Below are 20,318 nucleotides of genomic sequence, written 5' to 3' on the forward strand. Positions count from 1 at the left end.
GACTGGACAAGGAGACATACTGCAAGGGCCAGGGAATTTTTTGTTTGATCCTGTGCTGGAGAAGGAAAAAGCTTTCTGGATCTACTTTCCTCTGAAGGAGAAAACCTGTCAACAATCCTTTAAGAACTGAATATTTTTTTTAAATATTATTGCTTTCCTTGGCAACCCCAGGAAGAACAGTAGGAAATGAATTTTGTAACAACAGCATGATATGAATGATATAAAAGTAGTTATTGTTAATGTTTTAAGATAAGACCATGAGAAGAGCCCTGCTGAGTCCTGCTTGTCCAACTTAGTGCAGCAGGAGTTTGTTGAATTAGGGGCCATCCCCGTATCCTGGGGTCGGCATTCAACAAAGTGCTGTGTGAAAAATTAATTATTTTTGTCTGTCTTAATTATTTCTCTTGTTGGAACAGAAAGACCCCTCTCTCTACATCCTGTACAATTCTATAAAGCTTTTATAATGTTCCTCCTTACTCACCTTTTTTTCTAAACCTGAAAACCCTGATAGTTGTCACTTTCTGTAAAGGGAAGGTGATTCAGCCCCCTGATCATTTTTGCTGCCTCTTTCTGCACTTCCCCAGCTCTTCATGGTGGTTCTTGAGGGGTAGTTAACAGAACTTTAAGCTGTATTCCAGGTGTGTGTAAAAGTATTACTATACTAACTTTTAAAAAAAATCAATCTCTGGCATGGAATTCAATTTACTCAGTGAGCAACAGCTTAAGAGAACATTTTTACTGAGCTATTCACCACATTCTTAAGAGTTTTCTTAGATAGTAACCACCAGTTGACACCCCATCAATGTGAAGTTGGGGGGGGGTGTCCCAATGTTCAACACTTGCTATTTTGTTGCCCATTCACCTATTTTGGAGAGATACTTTTTGAACTCATTGCACTATATTTTGGTTTTTACTACCCTAAATAATTTGCTAGCATCTGTAGCTTGGGTCCCCTTGTTGCTCACCCCTAATGCCAGAAAATTTATGAACAAGTTTAAAAACACTCACCAGTCCTTGGAGGACTGTAATTAGCTGGGAGTAAGAAGCATAATGTGCTTTCTAGGATTAGAAAGCGCATTATGTAGTAGTAATTATGATTGTGTTGCCGTGTTCCTATCCAAACGGATCCATGACTAAGTTTATTTATCACCTCTTGTTTCCAGGATGCTGGCATATGGTACATATTTCACAAAGTGCCTACAGGAGAGTCTCATGGGTTGTTTCCTGAAACCAAAGCTGAACTAACACCACTTGGAATTTTCTATAACAACAAGGTGCACTCCAACTTTAAGGTAAATAATTCTTCAAATGAATTGAAGAATTATGTATGATTTCTAGTCTAAAGTACCGTATTTTTCTCTCTATAAGGCGCACCTGACCATAAGGGGCACCTAGTTTTTAGAGGAGGAAAACAAGAAAAAAAAATATTCTGAATCAAATGTTGTTGGAGAGGAGTTTTAAGTGGGGAGGGAAGAAAAAACACTGAAGGGACAAGGAGCACGCGTGGGGCGTGTGGAGAAGGAGGTGGCTAACGATGCAGGAGAGGGGTTTAAGAGGAGGGAGGAAAAGAAGGCAAAAGTTTTCTCCCCCCCCCCGCCCAAGTCAGCCCCTCCCCTCTCTCCCTCACCTGCATGTTTTCTGGCTGCCTGCGCGTCCATGGCATGCTTCCCTGGACGCAGCACCGGAGAGGAGGAGGCGGGGGCAGCTGTCGTTTGCGCTCCTAGCCGCCGGAAGCTGAGCCGGGTGGGCTGCAGCCTGCACGCAGTGTGGCTAGGAAGGAATTAGCAGGAAGGACGCGATCCTTTCCCCTCTGCTTGCCGCGAAGGCAGGGGGTTTCCCTGCTCTTTGTTGTGTTTGTCTGCCACCAGTCTCTTTCCTTAGCATGTCTGCTTACTGCGAGGTGATGCTGCCACAGCTGGCGCTGAGCAACGGAAGGGAAAAGGATCATGTCCGCCTGCTAATTCCTTCCTAGCCGCCGTCACCTCGCAGCAAGTAGACGCGCTGAGCAAGGGGAATGGGCCATCACTGGCCCGATCCGAGCAAACACAGCAACCGAAAACACAAGAGGGTGGGCAGTAAGACCCTGAGGGAGAGGGCAGGAAAGGAATTCACTGTAGCTGTGTGCTCCCTGCCAGAAAGGGACAAGAGCAAAAGGCGGGGAGCAGCGGCTGACTTTAACCGCCCAGTTAAAACTGTACGCGGCGGGGAGCGCAAAACAAAATAGGAGTGGCAATTGAATCCTTAGGAAGGCGCTACAAGAATTAGGCAAGGGGAACAGGGCTGATGAACAAACGGTAGCCTTGGGATGCCGTACAGATGGAGAGGCTCCACACACAAGGACACTCAAAACGCCCTCTTTAACCACTCCCGTGCAGCAACACGACTCACACTCCTCCACACACACACCAAAATATTCCCAATACAGGAACCCCAGCAGCCTCCTCATGCAGCCTTCCCTCCTCCGTGACACATGATCCGATTTTTGCCCCTGCACTCTGGCGATTCAGCTCCAGGGACCACACATTCGCTCCATAAGACGCCCAGACATTTTCCCTTACTTTTTAGGAGGAAAAAAGTGCATCTTATGGAGTGAAAAACACAGTAATTGCAAATGATGATGATGATGATGATGAATATCATTTACCGTACTTTTCCATGTATAACATGCCCTTGTGTATAACACACACACCCTGCCAATTTTGGGGGACTCAAAATTAAGAAAAGGGGGGATTCCCCAAGTTCTTGAGCTTTTTGGGGGGCATAGTTGTTGGGCTTTTTTATGTGGAAATGCAAAAAGTCACTCACCCGCCAGACTGACAAAGCAACCTATCCTCTTTCCCATCGCTGAAAAAGCCAATTGCCGCAGCGACAGCCAATCATCAACAGCCCTTTCAGCAGCCACCAATAACAATCTCCAACTCGTGGCAGCAACCAATCCTATGCCCCACAATGCACTACCCATGTATAAGAAGACCCCTAATTTTGAACATGATTTTTAAATTAAAAAAAATAGGCTTATACATGGAAAAGTACGGTAATTTTTTACATTTCTGTAGTGCCCTTCATCTGAGGATCACAGGGTGGTTTACAATATAAAAACACAAAAATGCATACCTTAGTAACAAACAAAACCAATCACCTCCTCCCTGACGCCCTCTCCCCAAATTGCAGACAGACCCATCTTTTCTCAGGATTCGTGGCCAGATAGACATTCTGAGCATCTCCAAAGAGCCCAGCAAAATCATACTACTTGACTAGATTCAGAAATTGACTATGACGAATTGCCTCATTGGAATGAACTTGACATTGCCATAATTTTTCATATTCTTGTCATCTTTCCAATTGGTTTTTGATGTCGTTCCAACATTTTCTTGGTGTTCTTCCAACACCAGCCAAGCCAAAGGAAAGGCTTCATGTTATTGTGGACATGCTAGGTAGGTTCTGCAAATAGAAAGAATGCATGCTGACATTTTCCAGTTCATTGTCCTCGAGTCCTAGAATTTTAGCTGAAAACACATTCCAAGTCTTAGGTGTGGTAACACGAACTCTTCACTTCCGTGAGATGGCTGTTTGAGAAGAAGAAGGCATTTTACTGGCTATGACCTAGGATAGTATAGTGGGTGGAATATTCTGAAATGTTCAGTTTCTAATGCAGGAGACAAGACTCTCCTGATTTCTTTCAGTCTGTGAAAGCTTCAAGAATATGTTCCCAGGCACTTTTTCCTTCTCATATTAGCTGTTGTAATTAAGAACTGCAAGACTGTAAACACCATACTGGTTATAAAGTTATTTGTATCTTTTTATTATTTCAGGCTGGATTGTTCATTGATAAAGGTGTGAAAACTACCAATGCAAGTGCTGATGATAAAAGGGAGTATCTTTGTTTGGACAATAACGCAAGGTAGAACATACTATGTGGAAGGAAATGATTGAGGATTAAATACAGGAGTGTTATTTTTGTTGTCCAGAATTTGCAAACCCTAGCTTAATGCACATGGAATGTCTTAATGTAGTTGTGCACATGTTTTGGCTGCTGAATCCACAATTTTTGCAGCCTTATTAATCATCTGGATAGTGAAACACTTCCAGTTGTTACTCCCCCACCCCCCAAAGGCTACCACTGAAGTGCAAGCATGTTGTTGCTACCTCGCTGTTTCATTCAGTTCTGCCTGTTCCTGTTTGTTGAATTGCGGTCCATGGGCACACTTACTATTGGGGTGTATAGAGAAGGGTTGGTCAGTCTGCCAATTACCATTACCACTGCTCTACCTGTGCACAGCCCTCTGCGTAGATAGAAGCATTCCAAACACCACTGGATTTTGTGTTCTAGAATTAGGTAGCCATTAAGGACTTGCAGCATTTTTCTTACTTTTTTCCACACTCTCATAAATAAAAGGGAGGAAAGCTTCAGCAATAAATTCCCTCCAGGACTGAAGCATCTGCATCTGTGGGTATGTTGTCCTTTTCCAGTATGAGATTACTGGGGATTGCTTTATGCTATGGAAATTAGGTTTTGCTTAGTGACAAAGACCCTTGGAGTTCAAAAGTAAAACCTGTTTCTTTTTTGCAGTATGCATGTGTGCTTGAGCTGATTTTTTGTAAACATTTGTGTGAGGTGCTGTCGTTTTTATACTGATGTACGCAGACTTGCAGGTGTGCAGGTCCATTCACATCCCCTCCCTTCTTTTTCAAGGTTTCGACCACATCAAGATGCAGATCCTGCAAAGCCCCGAGTTGCTGCTCTCATAGACAGGCTAATAGCTTATAAAAATAATGACCATGGAGCTTGGGTCAGAGGAGGGGAAATCATTATTCAGAACTCTGGGTAGGTTGCCCTTCAGCAAATACCTACACATTGTTAAAGTAAATAAAACAGCTATCTTGAACAGACTTGCACAAGGTGACTGTACAGGTAAAACTTTGCCCTGCCAATTTCTGGAAATGTAAACTATCGTCATTTTCACCTATCTGGATTGGGGCTTTAGGTTTAGGTTATTGGTGTTTTTCCTGAAATAATTGGTTGTTTTTTCTCTTCTAGCTTTGCTGACAATGGAATAGGCTTAACCTTTGCCAGGTTAGTGCTGTTTCATTTTTACTACTTCTGTATTAGTCTGTCTCCTTTGAAGTTTTAAATGTCAAATCAGAAAACAGATCCTAACAAGTCTGTGCCTAAGTTATTGTTGGACTCCAGGTCAGAGGCAACGCTGCCCTGCTGGCTTTCACAGATAGCTTCAGTAGTTTTTAGCTGCTGTGTTGCACAGGTAGAGAATATTCTGTTCAGGTTCTTAAATAAGCAAGGTTGTAGTTGAAAGTATTATTATTATTATTGTTATTATTTTATTTGTAGTGATGGAAGCTTCCCAAGTGATGAAGGCTCCAGCCAGGATGTATCAGACTCTCTGTTTGTTGGTGAAAGCAATAATTATGGCAATTCAGGCGGCCAAAACAAATACTGGGGCACTGGAGGAATAAACAATAAAAATCGTACTTTGCCTAGAAACCGGTAAGCATACAGTGCCTGAAACAGAGTGACCTTTCCGGGGCGCAGCTCTCGTTACCCTCCCTGTGAGAAACTCTGCAAATATCTTACTAGAAATTTCTGACTTGGAGTTGGGTTTCTCAAGCTCTCCTCTTTTTATTTTTGGCCCATGCCAGCTCCCCTTGCAGTCTTAGTAACACAGGCCCGCCATCCTGTCCAAGCACATTCATGTCTTGAGAGAGCCTTCTGGATCCCATCTTCTTCCCATTGACTTGCTCCTGAACCTTCTTGTTAGAGCCGACATGCGCTTACGCACTGGGACATTCATGTGGGCAGGCCTCCAAGTAATGCTCTTTTAAATTACCTTTTGTGTTTCACAACTCCTGCAGTTTTTCTTACACAGTGTTTGCATTTCTGTTAAAGGAGATGAAAGAGCTCTAGTGACCTTTTAGGGAAAACGTTTGTTCAGCTTTGGGAATGCCAATTTGACTCCGCTTTGCATTCCTGTCAGTAAAAGAGTCTGGATCTCTTGCTGACCTTGCAGGAGACCTGCTTGCTTAAAAAAAGAATATTTGCTGTCTCCTAGAATGATAGCTTCATGTCAAGGTGCAAGTAGAACCACATACACGAAAGAGTTGATGTGGAGGGAGTCAGTTTAAGTCTGCTAGCAGCCGTCAGTGGCGTTGGACAATGAGCATTTGTGACCAGTTTCCTGAAGCTGCTTGCAAATAAAGTCCTTTGGAGGTTTGGGCACTCTAATTAACAGTATTAACAGGTTTTAGGCTTACCATGCTAGTCTGAATGATAGGCTAGAAATGAACAAGATCAAAGTGCAAAAGTTGGACTATTGCACAAAATCTACCTGCTAATTGGTACCTCTTCAATACTTTCCTCCACTTTCCTATTTAACCAGCTGCAGGGGATTCAGCTGTCTGCAGATGCCCTTAGGATAATTAGAGTAGAAAGAATAAGGTTAGAGTTCATAAATTCCTCTATTTAAATAAGGATCATTAGAGATACACTCACTTTAAAAAAAGGCTGAGTGCTGAGCCCTTGAGATAGAGTAGAAATAGGAGTTATATTAATTGGGTGTGGATATGGCCAGAATAAGCATGCATTGCTTGCAATTAGAACCTAAAAAAACCACAAATACTGACTCAGCTTTGCATTAAATTCAAAAAATTGCTATAATTTTAAGGCTATGTTAGTATGAATATTTTATATATACAGCTTAATCCTATGCATGTTTACTCAGAAGTAACTCTCACTGTGTTGGGTGGAGCTTACATCCTTGTAAGTGCCATGGATATTGTCTGCCTAGTCCATATCTAAGTAAAGAAGTGTACTTGGCTGCTGCAGGCAAAAAGGGGTCTCTAAATATGTACCTATCTACTTTTAACAGGACGTATCCCATCAGAGGCTTTCAGATTTACGATGGACCTATACGTCTCTCCAAGTGCACATTCAACAATTTTGTGCCAACTCCAGATAGATTCACTAGTGCAATTGGGTTCCTAATGAAAAACACCTGGCAAATTACCCCCCAAAACAATATTTCTCTTGTGAAGTTTGGTGAACAGGTAAGTTTTCAGATTGAAGCTGTTTTTCCCAAATGGGTAAAGGATGACTGAGCAATGTTTGGTGGAAATACAGGGTACAACAAACAAATATTTATTGATAAAAGATTATTGCCATAAAATTAATGTTGCTCTTGTCTTTTAAGGTTTCTCTGAAAGTCTTTTTTGGTAAACCTGGGCCTTGGTTTGAAGAGGCTGATCTGGATGGCGACAAGAACTCAATATTTCATGATGTTGATGGATCTGTGACTGGCTACAAGGACACCTATGTTGGCAGAATGGATAACTACCTGATTCGACATCCTGACTGTGTTAATCTCACCAGGTGGAATGGTGTGCTCTGCAGTGGGACCTTTGCTCAGGTTAAAGAGAGGCCATTGTTAATATGCATAAAACTTGAGTAGCTGATGTTACTGTTTACCCATTTCTTCCAATTTTTATAAAAGTTATAGTAGAATTCTCTATGTCAAGGGATGGACAGTCTCTCTCTCTCCCCCCCCTTTGTCTTTGTATACTGTCTTAGTTTCATGATGTTAGCTGCCCTGAGCCCGGCTCCGGCTGGGGAGGGGAGGGTACAAATAAAAAGATTGATTGATTGATTGATTGATTGATTGATTGAGTTGTCTGTCTGTCTGTCAGAGAGGTGGGCCAGACCAGAAGCAAAAGTGGCTGAGGGCTGTGTCCCCTGTTTCTGTCTCTCTTTCTGCCCCTGCCCTTTCCCTTCTTTTCCTTTTGTTGCTTATATGTGCATTAAATTAGACCAAGGGTCACATGACATCAGACTGAGGGCAGCCTGTGGTACTTGGGCCCCAGCTTGTCATTTCTGATTTACATCCTTATTTATATTCAAAGCTCAGCCTACTGAATGGGTTCTCTCTTTCACACTCATATACCATCTCCCTGCTCCCAAATTGTCCGCTATTTTTAAAACAGTGAATAGGAAGAGGGCAAACACTTTCATCAAATGCAGGATTAGATGTATGAAGACAGAACCAGCACTCACAGAGAAAAAAGACTTCCTTTATCATATTTGCACAGCTTAGAGGCGGGAACCTCAGAACTCCATTCTCTGTTATCATTTCACACAAATACTGAAAAAGGCATTGGGCAAGTCACTTTATTTTATTTTTTTACTTTAGCTCTTGGTCTGTGATAAAGTACTTCCTTTATTAAAAAAAACTGTAGAACTACTATGGTTCCATATAAAGAGTACAGTGTTGTTGTTTAGTCATTTAGTCGTGTCCGACTCTTCATGACCCCATGGACCAGAGCACGCCAGGCACTCCTGTCTTCCACTGCCTCCCGCAGTTTGGTCAGACTCATGCTGGTAGCTTTGAGAACACTGTCCCACCATCTCGTCCTCTGTCGTCCCCTTCTCCTTGTGCCCTCCATCTTTCCCAACATAAGGGTGTTTTCCAGGGAGTCTTCTCTTCTCATGAGGTGGCCAAAGTATTGGAGCCTCAGCTTCGGGATCTGTCCTTCCAGTGAGCACCCAGGGCTGATTTCCTTAAGAATGGATAGGTTTGATCATCTTGCAGTCCATGGGACTCTCAAGAGTCTCCTCCAGCACCATAATTCAAAAGCATCAATTCTTTGGCGATCAGCCTTCTTTATGGTCCAGCTCTCACTTCCATACATCGCTACTGGGAAAACCATAGCTTTTACTATACGGACCTTTGTTGGCAAGGTGATGTCTCTGCTTTTTAAGATGCTGTCTAGGTTTGTCATTGCTTTCCTCCCAAGAAGCAGGCGTCTTTTAATTTCGTGGCTGCTCTCACCATCTGCAGTGATCATGGAGTCCAAGAAAGTAAAATCTCTCACTGCCTCCATTTCTTCCCCTTCTCTTTGCCAGGAGGTTATGGGACCAGTGGCCATGATCTTAGTTTTTTTGATGTTGAGCTTCAGACCATATTTTGCGCTCTCCTCTTTCACCCTCATTAAAAGGTTCTTTAATTCCTCCTCACTTTCTGCCATCAAGGTTGTGTCATCTGCATATCTGAGGTTGTTGATATTTCTTCTGGCAATCTTAATTCCGGCTTGGGATTCATCCAGCCCAGCCTTTCGCATGATGAATTCTGCATATAAGTTAAATAAGCAGGGAGACAATATACAGCCTTGTCGTACTCCTTTCCCAATTTTGAACCAATCAGTTGTTCCATGTCCAGTTCTAACTGGAGCTTCTTGTCCCACATAGAGATTTCTCAGGAGACAGATGAGGTGATCAGGCAGTCCCATTTCTTTAAGAACTTGCCATAGTTTGCTGTGGTCGACACAGTCAAAGGCTTTTGCATAGTCAATGAAATAGAAGTAGATGTCTTCCCCCCAATTCCTGGAAGAGGTTTTGTTTCTACCTGCTCTGTCCAGGCAGTCATGTCTTGGGGGATCCAACAAGTCTCCTTCCTCTCTCCTATGTGGCCCCTTTCTCCACTTCCTATTTAACACTAGCCATAGCTTGTCATCGTATCAAAATTTTATTACTATTATTGAAGGGGATGGTGTAACAGCGGCCAACGCCACCAAACGATGGTTTCTGATCTTGGTTTCCAACTGAGGTCTCGTATGAGCAGAGGGACTTTATCAAAACTTTCCATTAAGTATGTCATGTAATCCAGTGGTAAACAACCATTTTTTTCTTAATTCAAAGTTTTTGTTATCCAAATATATTTAGATATCCTCTAGGCCATCCAAACAACTGAGAGCTGGACTGTTTGCAACTGATGTGGTATAATCTATCCTAGTTTCTACATATTTATTCTGTTTTGATAACTGTTAGGTGTACATTCAGACACGGAATCCACAGAATCTTACCATGACTATGGTGCGAGATGAATACCCTTCCAGTCCTATGATACTGAGAGGGATTAATAATCAGAAAGCTGACTACCAGCAATACCAGCCTGTGGTGATGCTTCAGAAGGGCTACACAATACATTGGAATGGACAAGCCCCACAAACAACATTTCTGTACCTCATTAACTTCAACAAGTAGGTTGCCTTTCAATGTCCAGTTTTGTTTAAAAATGCAGATATATTCCATGAACTCTCATCTACCTCATAAAGCAATGTGAAGCATGTATTTCTTTGTTAGTTTTTGAAGTATAATAATGTATTATTACAAACTGAGCAAAACTCTTATCAGCCATAGACAAACAGCAATGACAACAAAAGGAAGAACACATGGTTTATATCATAGCATAATCCTCATTGACAGCACTAACAATGCAAATTGGCTAGCTTGATTTAATAAATGATTTAAACTTCCTCTCAGAGGAGAAAACCAAGTTCTGTGGCACAGGTCATCAGGCTGTCCTCATGTGCAAGCCACATTGAATGTTCCTGTGTCCTTTTCAAAAGAACATTGTGGAGCAGAAGATTTTTCTCTTTTGTTCTAATTTTCCCAGCAGTCCTGTCAACCTTTCAGTAGTATTATGTTGTGAAAAAATATGCTCAGTATTCACACAAAATGAGTATGGCATGGTGGACAGAACTTTGGAAGGTCTTGGTTTAAAATTATAGCTAAAATAGTTCCCAAAGAACTTTGTTCATTCTGCTGCAGCTAATTTTACTTCCACATCTGTAAACTAGGAATTACAGTTGAAACTAGGAATTTTCTTGTTTCTGTGGTAAGGATACTTGTAAACCGTATTAGAAATCATTTTAGTACTATGTGGTCATGCTGAATGATAACCACCGCAAGCAGCAAATGAAAAAGCTTTTATAAGCATATGGTAATGTTTTTGTCACTTTCTGTTTTCAGGAATGACTGGATTCGGGTGGGTCTCTGTTACCCACCAGACACTACTTTTCAAGTAACATCTGATGCATTCCGGAGGCCTGCACCTCCCAATAGTGTGGAGGATTATGTGTCTGCATCTTCAATGGCGGAATTGCAGAATAGTCGAATGGAGAGAAAGTTTTATTTTGATAACAGCACTGGGTAGATATTTGCCACAAAACCATAATTTGTAGTATAATTAAATGTTCAGTTTTTTAGTATCTATAAGAACTGGATGACTTGGTTTTTTTGTCAGTGGAGAGCTATAGCATGAATGTAATTCTAAGAGGAATCATCAGGATTTGTGGTTATGTATGCAGTAGTTTATCAAACTGTCAATTCCCCAAAGGTCACTGCAGTGTAGGCTGTTCTGAGTACACAGAAAAATATGAAGTTTACATTCAACAAATGCTTTTGTTATCCATCTCAGGCCATTCTGGGTAGGGCTTTCCCTACCCACCCAAGGTCTGAATGCATTCTTTCAGACCGCCCTGTTGTCCCACCAGGCTTCCCAGCAATCTGTGCAAACAGTGCACTCTGCACAGAGGAAGAATTGCAGAATACATCTTATTTCCTTCCTCCCCTTCCTCTCTATGTGGTTATGCACTAAAGATGCAACATACAGTGAGGGGGGAAAGTATTTGATCCCCTGCTAAATTTGCCTGTTTGCCCTCTGACGAAGAAATGACCAGTCCATAATTTTAATGGTAGGTTTATTGTAGCTGTGAGAGACAGAATAACAACAGGAAAAACCCCAAAAACCCAGAAGACAAAAGCCAGAGATTGATGTGTGTTACAATGAGTGAAATAAGTATTTGATCCCTTTGCAAAAGATGACTTGGTACTTGGTGGCAAAACCCTTGTTGGCAATTACAGAGATCAGACGTTTCTTGTAGGTGGCCACCAGGTCTACACACATCTCAGGAGATATTTTGTCCCACTCCTCTTTGCAGATCCTCTCCAAGTCAGTAAGATTTCGAGGCTGATGTGTAGCTACTTGAACCTTCAGCTCCCTCCACAGATTTTTGATGGGATTAAGGTCTGGAGACTGACTGGGCTACTCCAGGACCTTCATGTGCTTCTTCTTGAGCCGCTCCTTTGTTGCCTTGGCCGTGTGCTTTGGATCATTGTCATGCTGGAATACCCATCCTCGACCCATTTTCATTGCCCTGACTGAGGGAATGAGGTGCTCACCCAAGATTTGACGATACATTCACCTTCGATGCGGTGAAGGTGTCCTGTCCCCTTAGCAGAAAAACACCCTCAAAGTGTCCCCCTCCATGTTTGATGGTGGGGATGGTGTTCTTGGGGTCATAGGTAGCATTCCTCCTCCTCCAAACACGGCGAGTTGAGTTGATGCCAAAGAGCTCGATTTTGGTCTCATCTGACCACAACACACTCACCCAGTTCTCCTCTGGGTCATTCAGATGTGCATTGGCAAACTGCAGACAGGCCTGTACATGTGCTGTCTTGAGCAAGGGGACCTTGCAGGTTCTGCAAGATCTCAGTCCTTCACGGCATAGTGTGTTACCAACTGTTTTCCTGGTGACTATGGTCCCAGCTGCCCTGAGATCATTGACAAGTTCCCCCCGTGTAGTTCTGGGCTGCTTCATCACCGTTCTCCTGATCATTGCAACTCCACGAGATGAGATCTTGTATGGAGCCCCAGACCAAAGGAGGTTGACAGTTATTTTGTGTTTCTTCCATTTGCGAATTATTGCACCAACTGTTGTCACCTTCTCACCAAGCTGCTTGGCAATAGTCTTGTAGCCCAGTCCAGCCCTGTGCAGATCTTGTCCCTGGCATCCTTGGACAGCCCTTCGATCTTGGTCATGGTGGCTACTTTGGAATCTGCTGGATTGATTGCTTCTGTTGACAGGTGTCTTTTGTACAGGTACTGTAACGAGCTGGGATTACAGATAAGACCTCTCCCTTACAGCAGGTGCTTCTAATCTCAGCTCATTACATACAGTGAAGATACCAGGTAGCTTGACTTCTGGCAAATGGCCTCATGGGAGCCATGTGAAATAAGGAATAGTGCCAGCACTGCTGGTTTTGTAATAAAGTGTGATCTGTTCTTTGTTTTTGTGTGTTCATGTACAGGCTGCTGTTTTTGTTTCTTCAAGCCAAATACCACAGGGATGGCCACAGTTACTGTTCCTTTCGGGGATGTGAAAGAGTCAAGATTCAGGCCAGCTTTCGGCCAAAGTCTGTCAGTAACTGCTTGACAAAAGCTTACCCAAAGTACTTCCAGAAGCCAACTGTGGTGAAAAGAATGCCCACAAAGACTACGGGCTCCTGTCAGAAATGTGGCTCCACTCAGGTGGGAAAAGGGCACAGCATCAAGAGCGATATGGTTGATTAGCGCATAACCTCTTGCAGTTTCTCCCAGGGTTTTCAACCGTGTTGACAGGACACTCGCAGTCATGAGTAAATGGGGCAGGATTTGAATGTAAGAAGAATGAGGTGGCCTGATGGATCAAAGCAGAGACTGAAGGATGGGATGGATAGAGATGAGATGAGATAAGATGAGAAGTTTTAGGAAATCACATTGCTGAACAGCATCATGTTTAAAATCTCAGCAAAACTTGAAATCAATTGGAAATGACTGCATCTGCATGATATGTATATTTTGAAAGAATAAGAATAGAAGGCCCTTCTAAATTAGGCCAGTGGTCCATCTAGTCTAGCATCCTGTTCTCACAGTGGCCAACCACATTCCCATTATGGGAAACCCTCAAGCGGCAACCAAGCAGGGCTCCATTATACAGGAAGTGGATAGACAACAGTTTCTCCCCCCCCCCCTCTCTCACACACACAGGAGGGCTTTTGCCCTCACATTTCTGTTCATGGGTTTCCCATAGGCATTTGAATCAGCATGGTCAGAAATGGGATCCTAGGCTAGATTGACCTTGGTCTTACCCAGCAAAATTCTTCCTAATAGCACTGCATCTCAGTGTTAGCTGCTAGACAGATACACAGGGTGGTGAATGTGCCTGACCAGAAACTGCACAGCTGGACATTATTTGTAAGGGAATCCTAGGTGGGATTGGGGAAGAGCAAAGCAGCAGATCCAGCCCTGCATCCCAACCCTTCCTAGGGGGCAGGTGTAGCTGAGGATCCTAAAGATCTAGCTTGGGGAAAGTTGAGGAAAATAAGCCAAACAGAATCACTTTAATCTTGCCTTTCCATTATGCTTTTGAGGCTTTTGTTTTTTCTTTCTTTCACATTTCTCTGTGCTGTGCTGTTTTTTTCTGCGGTGTGTTTTTGAAGCTTTCCTTTTACAGGAAAAAAAGGCTTTTAATGAACTGAACAACTTTTTAAAGCTTCAACAGGAATATAAGGTTTTCCATCTTTTATTGTATGATGCTGTACTTGTGAATATACTTTTTCTAGTCCTCACCCAAATCTCAACACAGTAGGCTTCTGTCACCTGACATTCCTGTTCTAAGAGAAAAATTATACACTATACACTCATATAAAGGCTACTTTTAAACATTAATTGTATTCTATTCAGGTGGCATTTACCAGTGATCCTCATAAAACCTACCTCCTTGTGAAAATTCAGTCTCCAGACACAGTTGAATTGCAAAGGAACGAAGAATCTTATGTCTCAGTAAGTATTCTTGCAATCTTGCTTTACCACAAGCCTTTATTAACATCATGCAGGAATGCCATTACCTGTGTAGGTGTTTGGAAATGGATCATTTAGGAACAAACCATATCAGCATAAACTTGGGGGGAAAGAATAAGAGAATAATTTGGCATCCTCAGCATTCCTGTTATTTGCAGCATCTTTGCATATTGATTTGTTTTCAAAACACCATTGGTAAAATTTAAATTTAAAGTGTATAATAGTGATTTAGAATAAGATACACTCAGGTTTCTTGAGACGTATCCCAAGTTCAATCAAGTATGAGTTAATGTGTGCAGAAATAGATATACACATGACTGAATAATGGGTGTGGGCCAGCACTATAAAATACTGGTTGCACTGCCATTGCCAACCTTCGAGTCTGCTTCTTTCTTACTTAAGGACTCTTATAAATCCAGAGGGTTTCAACTCATATATTTTGGTATTGCCTTGGAACTCTTGTATAATTCAGGTGATCAATATATTTATTGCAATATTCAGACTAGATTAAGGGACATTGAAAAACAAAACATCGAGTCAGGTGTAAATAAAATTTGGTTCCCCAAGTTCTATGATTTAAATCCAACAGATAACAGGGTCACTTATATTTCAAAAATAATAATTCCAGTCCAACACAGGGCCTTTATGTTAGCCCAACTGAACATTTTCCCCTCAGCTTTTGTCAAGGGCAGATATTTAAACACCCCCAGAAATTATAGACATTGCGGATGTTTTTTGAATGTGCCGGACACTGTAGAACATATTCTTTTGTGCTGTCCATTGTACAACCAGCTATGCAAATACGTCCTGTCCCCCATTTTGGGTAGTCTGACATCGTGGCACAGTGAAAACATCAGATTCTAATCTGTCTGACATTAACCTGGAAGCAACTGCAAGGGGGCTGAGTTTTTGTCAATACAGTGGTACCTCGGTTTAAGGACAACCCTGTTTACGAACGATTCAGTTTATGAACTCCGCAAAAGTGTCCTGGTTTGTGAACTTTACCTTGGTCTAAGAACGGAAGTTGAATGGTGGGAGGGCACTGGCAGCGGGAGGCCTCATTAGGGAAGGCATGCCCTGGCTTAAGAACGGACTTCCGGAATGGATTAAGTTTGTAAACTGAGGTACCACTGTACTATTTCTTAAAGTGGTGAATGTCAGTAGTGTACTGGGCTTCTTACAATTACATGTTCAGAGGGGTGTGGAACCTGTGGTACTCCAGAAGTTGCTTTATCTTTATTTATTAATTGCCCACCCTTCACTCTTCAGGTCCCCGGGAAGTTGCAACACTTAAAACACAATATTGCTGCAACTCCCACCATCCCTGGCTGGGCGGATGAAGTTTGTGGCCCTCCAGGTGTTGCGGGACTCCAGCTTCCCCACCTCTGCCTTAAAACGATGACTAAATTAGAGGATAGAGTGCTGTCAGTGGCTGCAAGCCATGAAGGCTGTGGGTGGCCCTCATGAGGCAGACCGGGGGGGGGGGGAGTTGCTCCTGAGCTCAAGCCCTGAGTGCAGGTTTCCCACAGGCGTCTGGTTGGGCACTGAGAAGAGGAGGCTGGACTGAGGGCCTTTGGCAGGATCCAGCAGGGCTGTTCTTACGTTCCTAGATGGCTGAGATGGGGATATTTACTTCAGCTCTAAGGGGTTAAATGTAGTGATGAAAAATTAGTTCTGGTTTGGGGCCAAATGTGCGGCTGGGAAATGAAGGCATCAGAGTTTGAAGGTTAGAACTGAATCAGTGGGCAGGTAAATGCACTTGAATCTTTCAGGGAAATCGGAGGAAAATAGAGTTGCAGCATTAGCATTTTTTATTGCCTTAACATGGCAAACTGAAGCTTCTGAGAATGGTTCTCATCTGATTTTTAAAAGGGGCTTTGAACAACTCTTTCACTGACGACAGAGATGGCCTTCCTAAGGCTAAACGAAAGACTAATTGGAGCTCAGTAATCACTGGATCAGAAGCCATTATTACAGGGCCCAAAGGGGGTTTGTGGAAAGGACATGGATATGTGTCAGTGGCTTCAGTTACACAAAGAAAACAGGAAAGCCCTAACCTGAGGGCCATAGAAATCTTATCAGCAAAGATTTTGAAGGAAAAGACTAATTCATAGGAAATTGTTCACTGCCAGGAATACACTATTGCCATCTGGAAGCCAAATGATGATAAATGCAGTGGAACTGTGAATTTACAGCAGATTATTGTATTTACAAATTACTGGTTTTGGGAAAGGGGGGGAGTGTGATTTATGAGGTCTGTAATTTCAGGTCAGTGGCATTAAGTTTCCCTTGAGTGCTGTGGGTGTTCTTACCGTAGTCATTGATGCCTGCACTGGCAAAGTAACAAAAGAGAGATTTTTCTCTGAAGCAAACGTAAGGAATCTAGAAGAATATGTCAAAACTGGAATTCCTCAAAGGTATGTGATACAGTATAAACACCAGCTTGCAAATAGCATTTCGTGGGAGTGGCATTTAAGCTATTTTGCATAACCTTTTAAAAATGCACAGAGGTGCTTCTTTTCATAATACTTAAATGTTTTTCAGAGAATGGTGCTTAAGGTACCTGTGTTACTGCTAAGAATTGTTCATATCACCTCACTTTCTGTGTTTGAAATTAAGGAAAGAACTCTTGTACTCTGTTACAGTGGTACCTGATGCAAACGGGATCCGTTCCGGAGCCCCGTTCGCATCCTGAAGCGAACGCAACCCGCGTCTCTGGAGCGCGATTTGCTGCTTCCATGCATGCGCATGACGTCATTTTGAGCGTCTGCGCATGCGTGAGCGGTGAAACCCGGAAGTAATGCGCTCCGTTACTTCTGGGTCGCCGCAGAGCGCAACCCGAAAACGCTCAACCCAAAGCTACTTCACCCCGAGGTATGACTGTACTTAAAAAGCGGGTGGGGTAGTAGGAGTTGTATCCCAGGGCACATCTTGCAAATGCTAGAAAGAAATCTAAATTCTATGTCCATAAAAGCTTGATACTTTTGCAACTAAGGCATGTGATTTGTGTTCACCTAATTCTGTTTTTGTTAGCCATATAAGAGGACCAAGTCAATAAACATCACTGAATCCTCATCTCCACAAGGCTTCTGAGAATTCTTCAGGAACTGCCCATATGTTTCCAAGATGACCTTTGCCAACCCCCAAAATTAGAAATTTGTTTTTTTAGGAAAGTAGAAAGTTCCACTCCTATGCAGGTCTACTCAGAAGTAAGCCCCACTGGTTTTGGTGGGCTTACTCTCAAATAAGTATTCAGAGGATGTTTCTGGTACAGTCAGACAAATAAAGCTACTGTTCTGGAAAGCAATTGAAAACAATCCCTTCCTAACTTCAGTGTGATTTCTTTCTTTCTTTCTTTCTTTCTTTCTTTCTTTCTTTCTTTCTCTCTCTCTCTCTCTCACTCACTCACACACACACACACACACACAACACACACACACGGCAGAAGCCTATCATTCCCCTCCCCCTCCGGACATCTGGGAAGAAAAAATAGCATTTTCCTCAAGCAATACAACCAGGAAAATGTAAATGGAAAATTATTATCTTTTTATCAAATGAAAAGGAAGTAAGATGGAGATTGTGATTGCTTAAATTGTGTCACAAATGTGTTAGGCATTATGGATATTATAATTCAGTATAAATTCATACAAATTGATTGTTAGAGGTCTTGTTTTTTGTTACCATGTTTAACAAAATGTAGGTATAATGTGCTACACCGGATTAATTTGTTATGGATATGCAAATTTTGACATTTGCAAAGTAAGCATGATTTTTATTTCTTAAAAAGTTTGCTTTCTCCAGATGGCAATTTATTATAGAAAAGTGTGTTAGTCATATTGACGTTCCACATTTACGGCTCTATGAATATGATGTCACCAATTTTAACAATTTTATATGCTGCCTTTCCAAAGCAGCTTGCAATAGATATTTACTTAAAACATGATTTTTTTAGTGGCAGTAAATCAGTGTTATTTTCTCCTCTTCAACCTTATCCCTTCATTTTCTTTCTCTCAGGTCTATAGTTGTATTAAGCACCAGAGGGAATATAAAAAACCTTAACATTTCTCAAGCTTTAATGACCCTGGGAGCAGCAAAACCAGCAAATCTTCACAACAAGGGTGTGTTCTTCTTTTTACATATTAAAATGTGCCTTTTCCTTTTCTAGAAATGGAATGCAAAAGATGCTGTGCAAGTTGCTGTTTCATATTCAGTGTTGATAAATTTTCAAAGTTTGCTATGATATTGGAACAGAACATTTTAAATGTTGAATCCGTTGCCCGTTATTGATGATGTGTATTCTGTTCTGAAACATGCATTTTTCCTCTTTCAGGGAGCATAGGCTTCTTTGGGTTCAGAGGGAACTTCAAACCATCTTGGATCAAGCTATTGACCAGTCCTGCAAGACAGGGCCTGAGCCAAATGGAAAAGTATCTCCCTCTGCAGCTGGAAGAGTACGGCTGTGCCAGAGCAAATACTAGCCGACGGAAAGATTTGGAACTTCTAAAGCAGGCTACAAGAACACAGTAGAAATTAAGGTGCATATGCACACTGGAGACAATGTGAACTAATTTATTTATTTTATGGAATTTTAATGTGTACTATTACCCAAGTACATCACTTTGCTGTTTTTGATATGGACATTTGCCTACGCTGAATGCTTGAATGCCCATCTGTGCACCTTTTGGATTGTACAAAATATTAAAGAATTAAAGTATTTGTTTAAAAAACAGTTTTTGTAAGGGAGTGTTATTTCAATGTTTGTCCTTTATTATAAAAAGCCTTTTGTCTTCTACTCATTTTATATATATTTTTTTGCATTTTCGAAAGGAGAACATTGGAAGTGTCAGTCATCTTGAAGGATGGATCAGAAAACATAAAATCTTACCTTTAGATTGGCTGAAAGTCTTTAAAAACATGCATATATGTTTGCAATGTGGGTGCCAGTTTATACGTCACAATTCGTCACTTATTTTCTTTCTTTCCAACTGAACCGTGTGGTCTGCATATATGTACAGTGAACATAAGAGCCTAGGAGCTGATGGAACATGCTATGAGATTTTCTGATCTTTTTTTACTATTTAAAAGTTTATATCCCACTTTTCTACATGCAGGTCTAATAGTGGTTTACAACAATAAAACCACTTAAAACATAAACTTAAAACATAAATTAAACCTCCAGAATTTAACGATCCCAAACGCACAAAAATGTAAAACACATGAAAAGCAATCAGCGTGCAAAGGTCTCCTGAAGTAAACAGTTTTGACCTGGCATCTGAAACTTTGTAGGGACAGTGCCTGTTTAACTTCTTGTGGGGCAGAGATATATAGAGTTGGGCCTACAACACTGAACCCACAACTCCTCATTGGCCCATAGAGGCCCATAGAGAAGCAGAGATTTCCCTGTTTCCACGACATTCTCTATTCACATGGTAAATGAAATGAAATGAAATGAAATTTATTATTACGGTTGGAGACCAGGTCGTAAAACACAAATGGAACTAAACAAGCAAAACAAACATTTAAAACAATATAGAGCAATGGATTTTAAGTTTGAAAATGTAGTAGGCATATAACACACAAAAACTTTAAGAGAGACTACCATAGAGAAATGACCCAGAGTCGCCCGTGGATCCGAGTTTGGGAATTTTCTTAAACTAGTTAGTCACATGGTATCTATGAGTAAGAGCCGTCTGATGAGGTGGGCAGAAAGCTATCTATTACAATGCATGAATTTATCCCAAGGTTGATTAGTTAGCCAGACCTTGGATAGCTTCAGTAGTTCATGTCTACTAAACAAATATTAATGAATACATTTGCTTTCCCCTTCACTAGATGAAGGAGCATTAAGAAAGT

The 20,318-nt window shown here is 41.7% G+C and overlaps 1 protein-coding gene across 4 annotated transcripts in view; it reads left to right on the top strand.

The window, feature by feature from the left end:
• CEMIP2 (cell migration inducing hyaluronidase 2) overlaps window positions 1-19,194 on the top strand; it is a 75,856-nt gene extending 56,662 nt beyond the window's left edge. For all 4 annotated transcript variants that reach the window (XM_080972296.1, XM_080972294.1, XM_080972293.1 and 1 more), the window contains exons 11-24: window positions 1,164-1,292; window positions 3,813-3,901; window positions 4,694-4,825; window positions 5,039-5,074; window positions 5,348-5,503; window positions 6,882-7,059; window positions 7,203-7,418; window positions 9,830-10,041; window positions 10,814-10,993; window positions 12,935-13,154; window positions 14,349-14,447; window positions 16,734-16,882; window positions 18,480-18,583; window positions 18,796-19,194. In XM_080972296.1, the coding sequence (XP_080828422.1) occupies window positions 1,164-1,292; window positions 3,813-3,901; window positions 4,694-4,825; window positions 5,039-5,074; window positions 5,348-5,503; window positions 6,882-7,059; window positions 7,203-7,418; window positions 9,830-10,041; window positions 10,814-10,993; window positions 12,935-13,154; window positions 14,349-14,447; window positions 16,734-16,882; window positions 18,480-18,583; window positions 18,796-18,992 (2,097 nt within the window). In that variant the 3' untranslated portion in view covers window positions 18,993-19,194. The remainder of the gene's footprint in view (window positions 1-1,163; window positions 1,293-3,812; window positions 3,902-4,693; window positions 4,826-5,038; window positions 5,075-5,347; window positions 5,504-6,881; window positions 7,060-7,202; window positions 7,419-9,829; window positions 10,042-10,813; window positions 10,994-12,934; window positions 13,155-14,348; window positions 14,448-16,733; window positions 16,883-18,479; window positions 18,584-18,795) is intronic.
• The last annotated feature ends 1,124 nt before the right edge of the window (window positions 19,195-20,318 follow it).

Source organism: Podarcis pityusensis (genome assembly GCF_964106645.2).
Source record: "Podarcis pityusensis genome assembly, chromosome: 11".
Lineage (NCBI taxonomy): Eukaryota > Metazoa > Chordata > Lepidosauria > Squamata > Lacertidae > Podarcis > Podarcis pityusensis.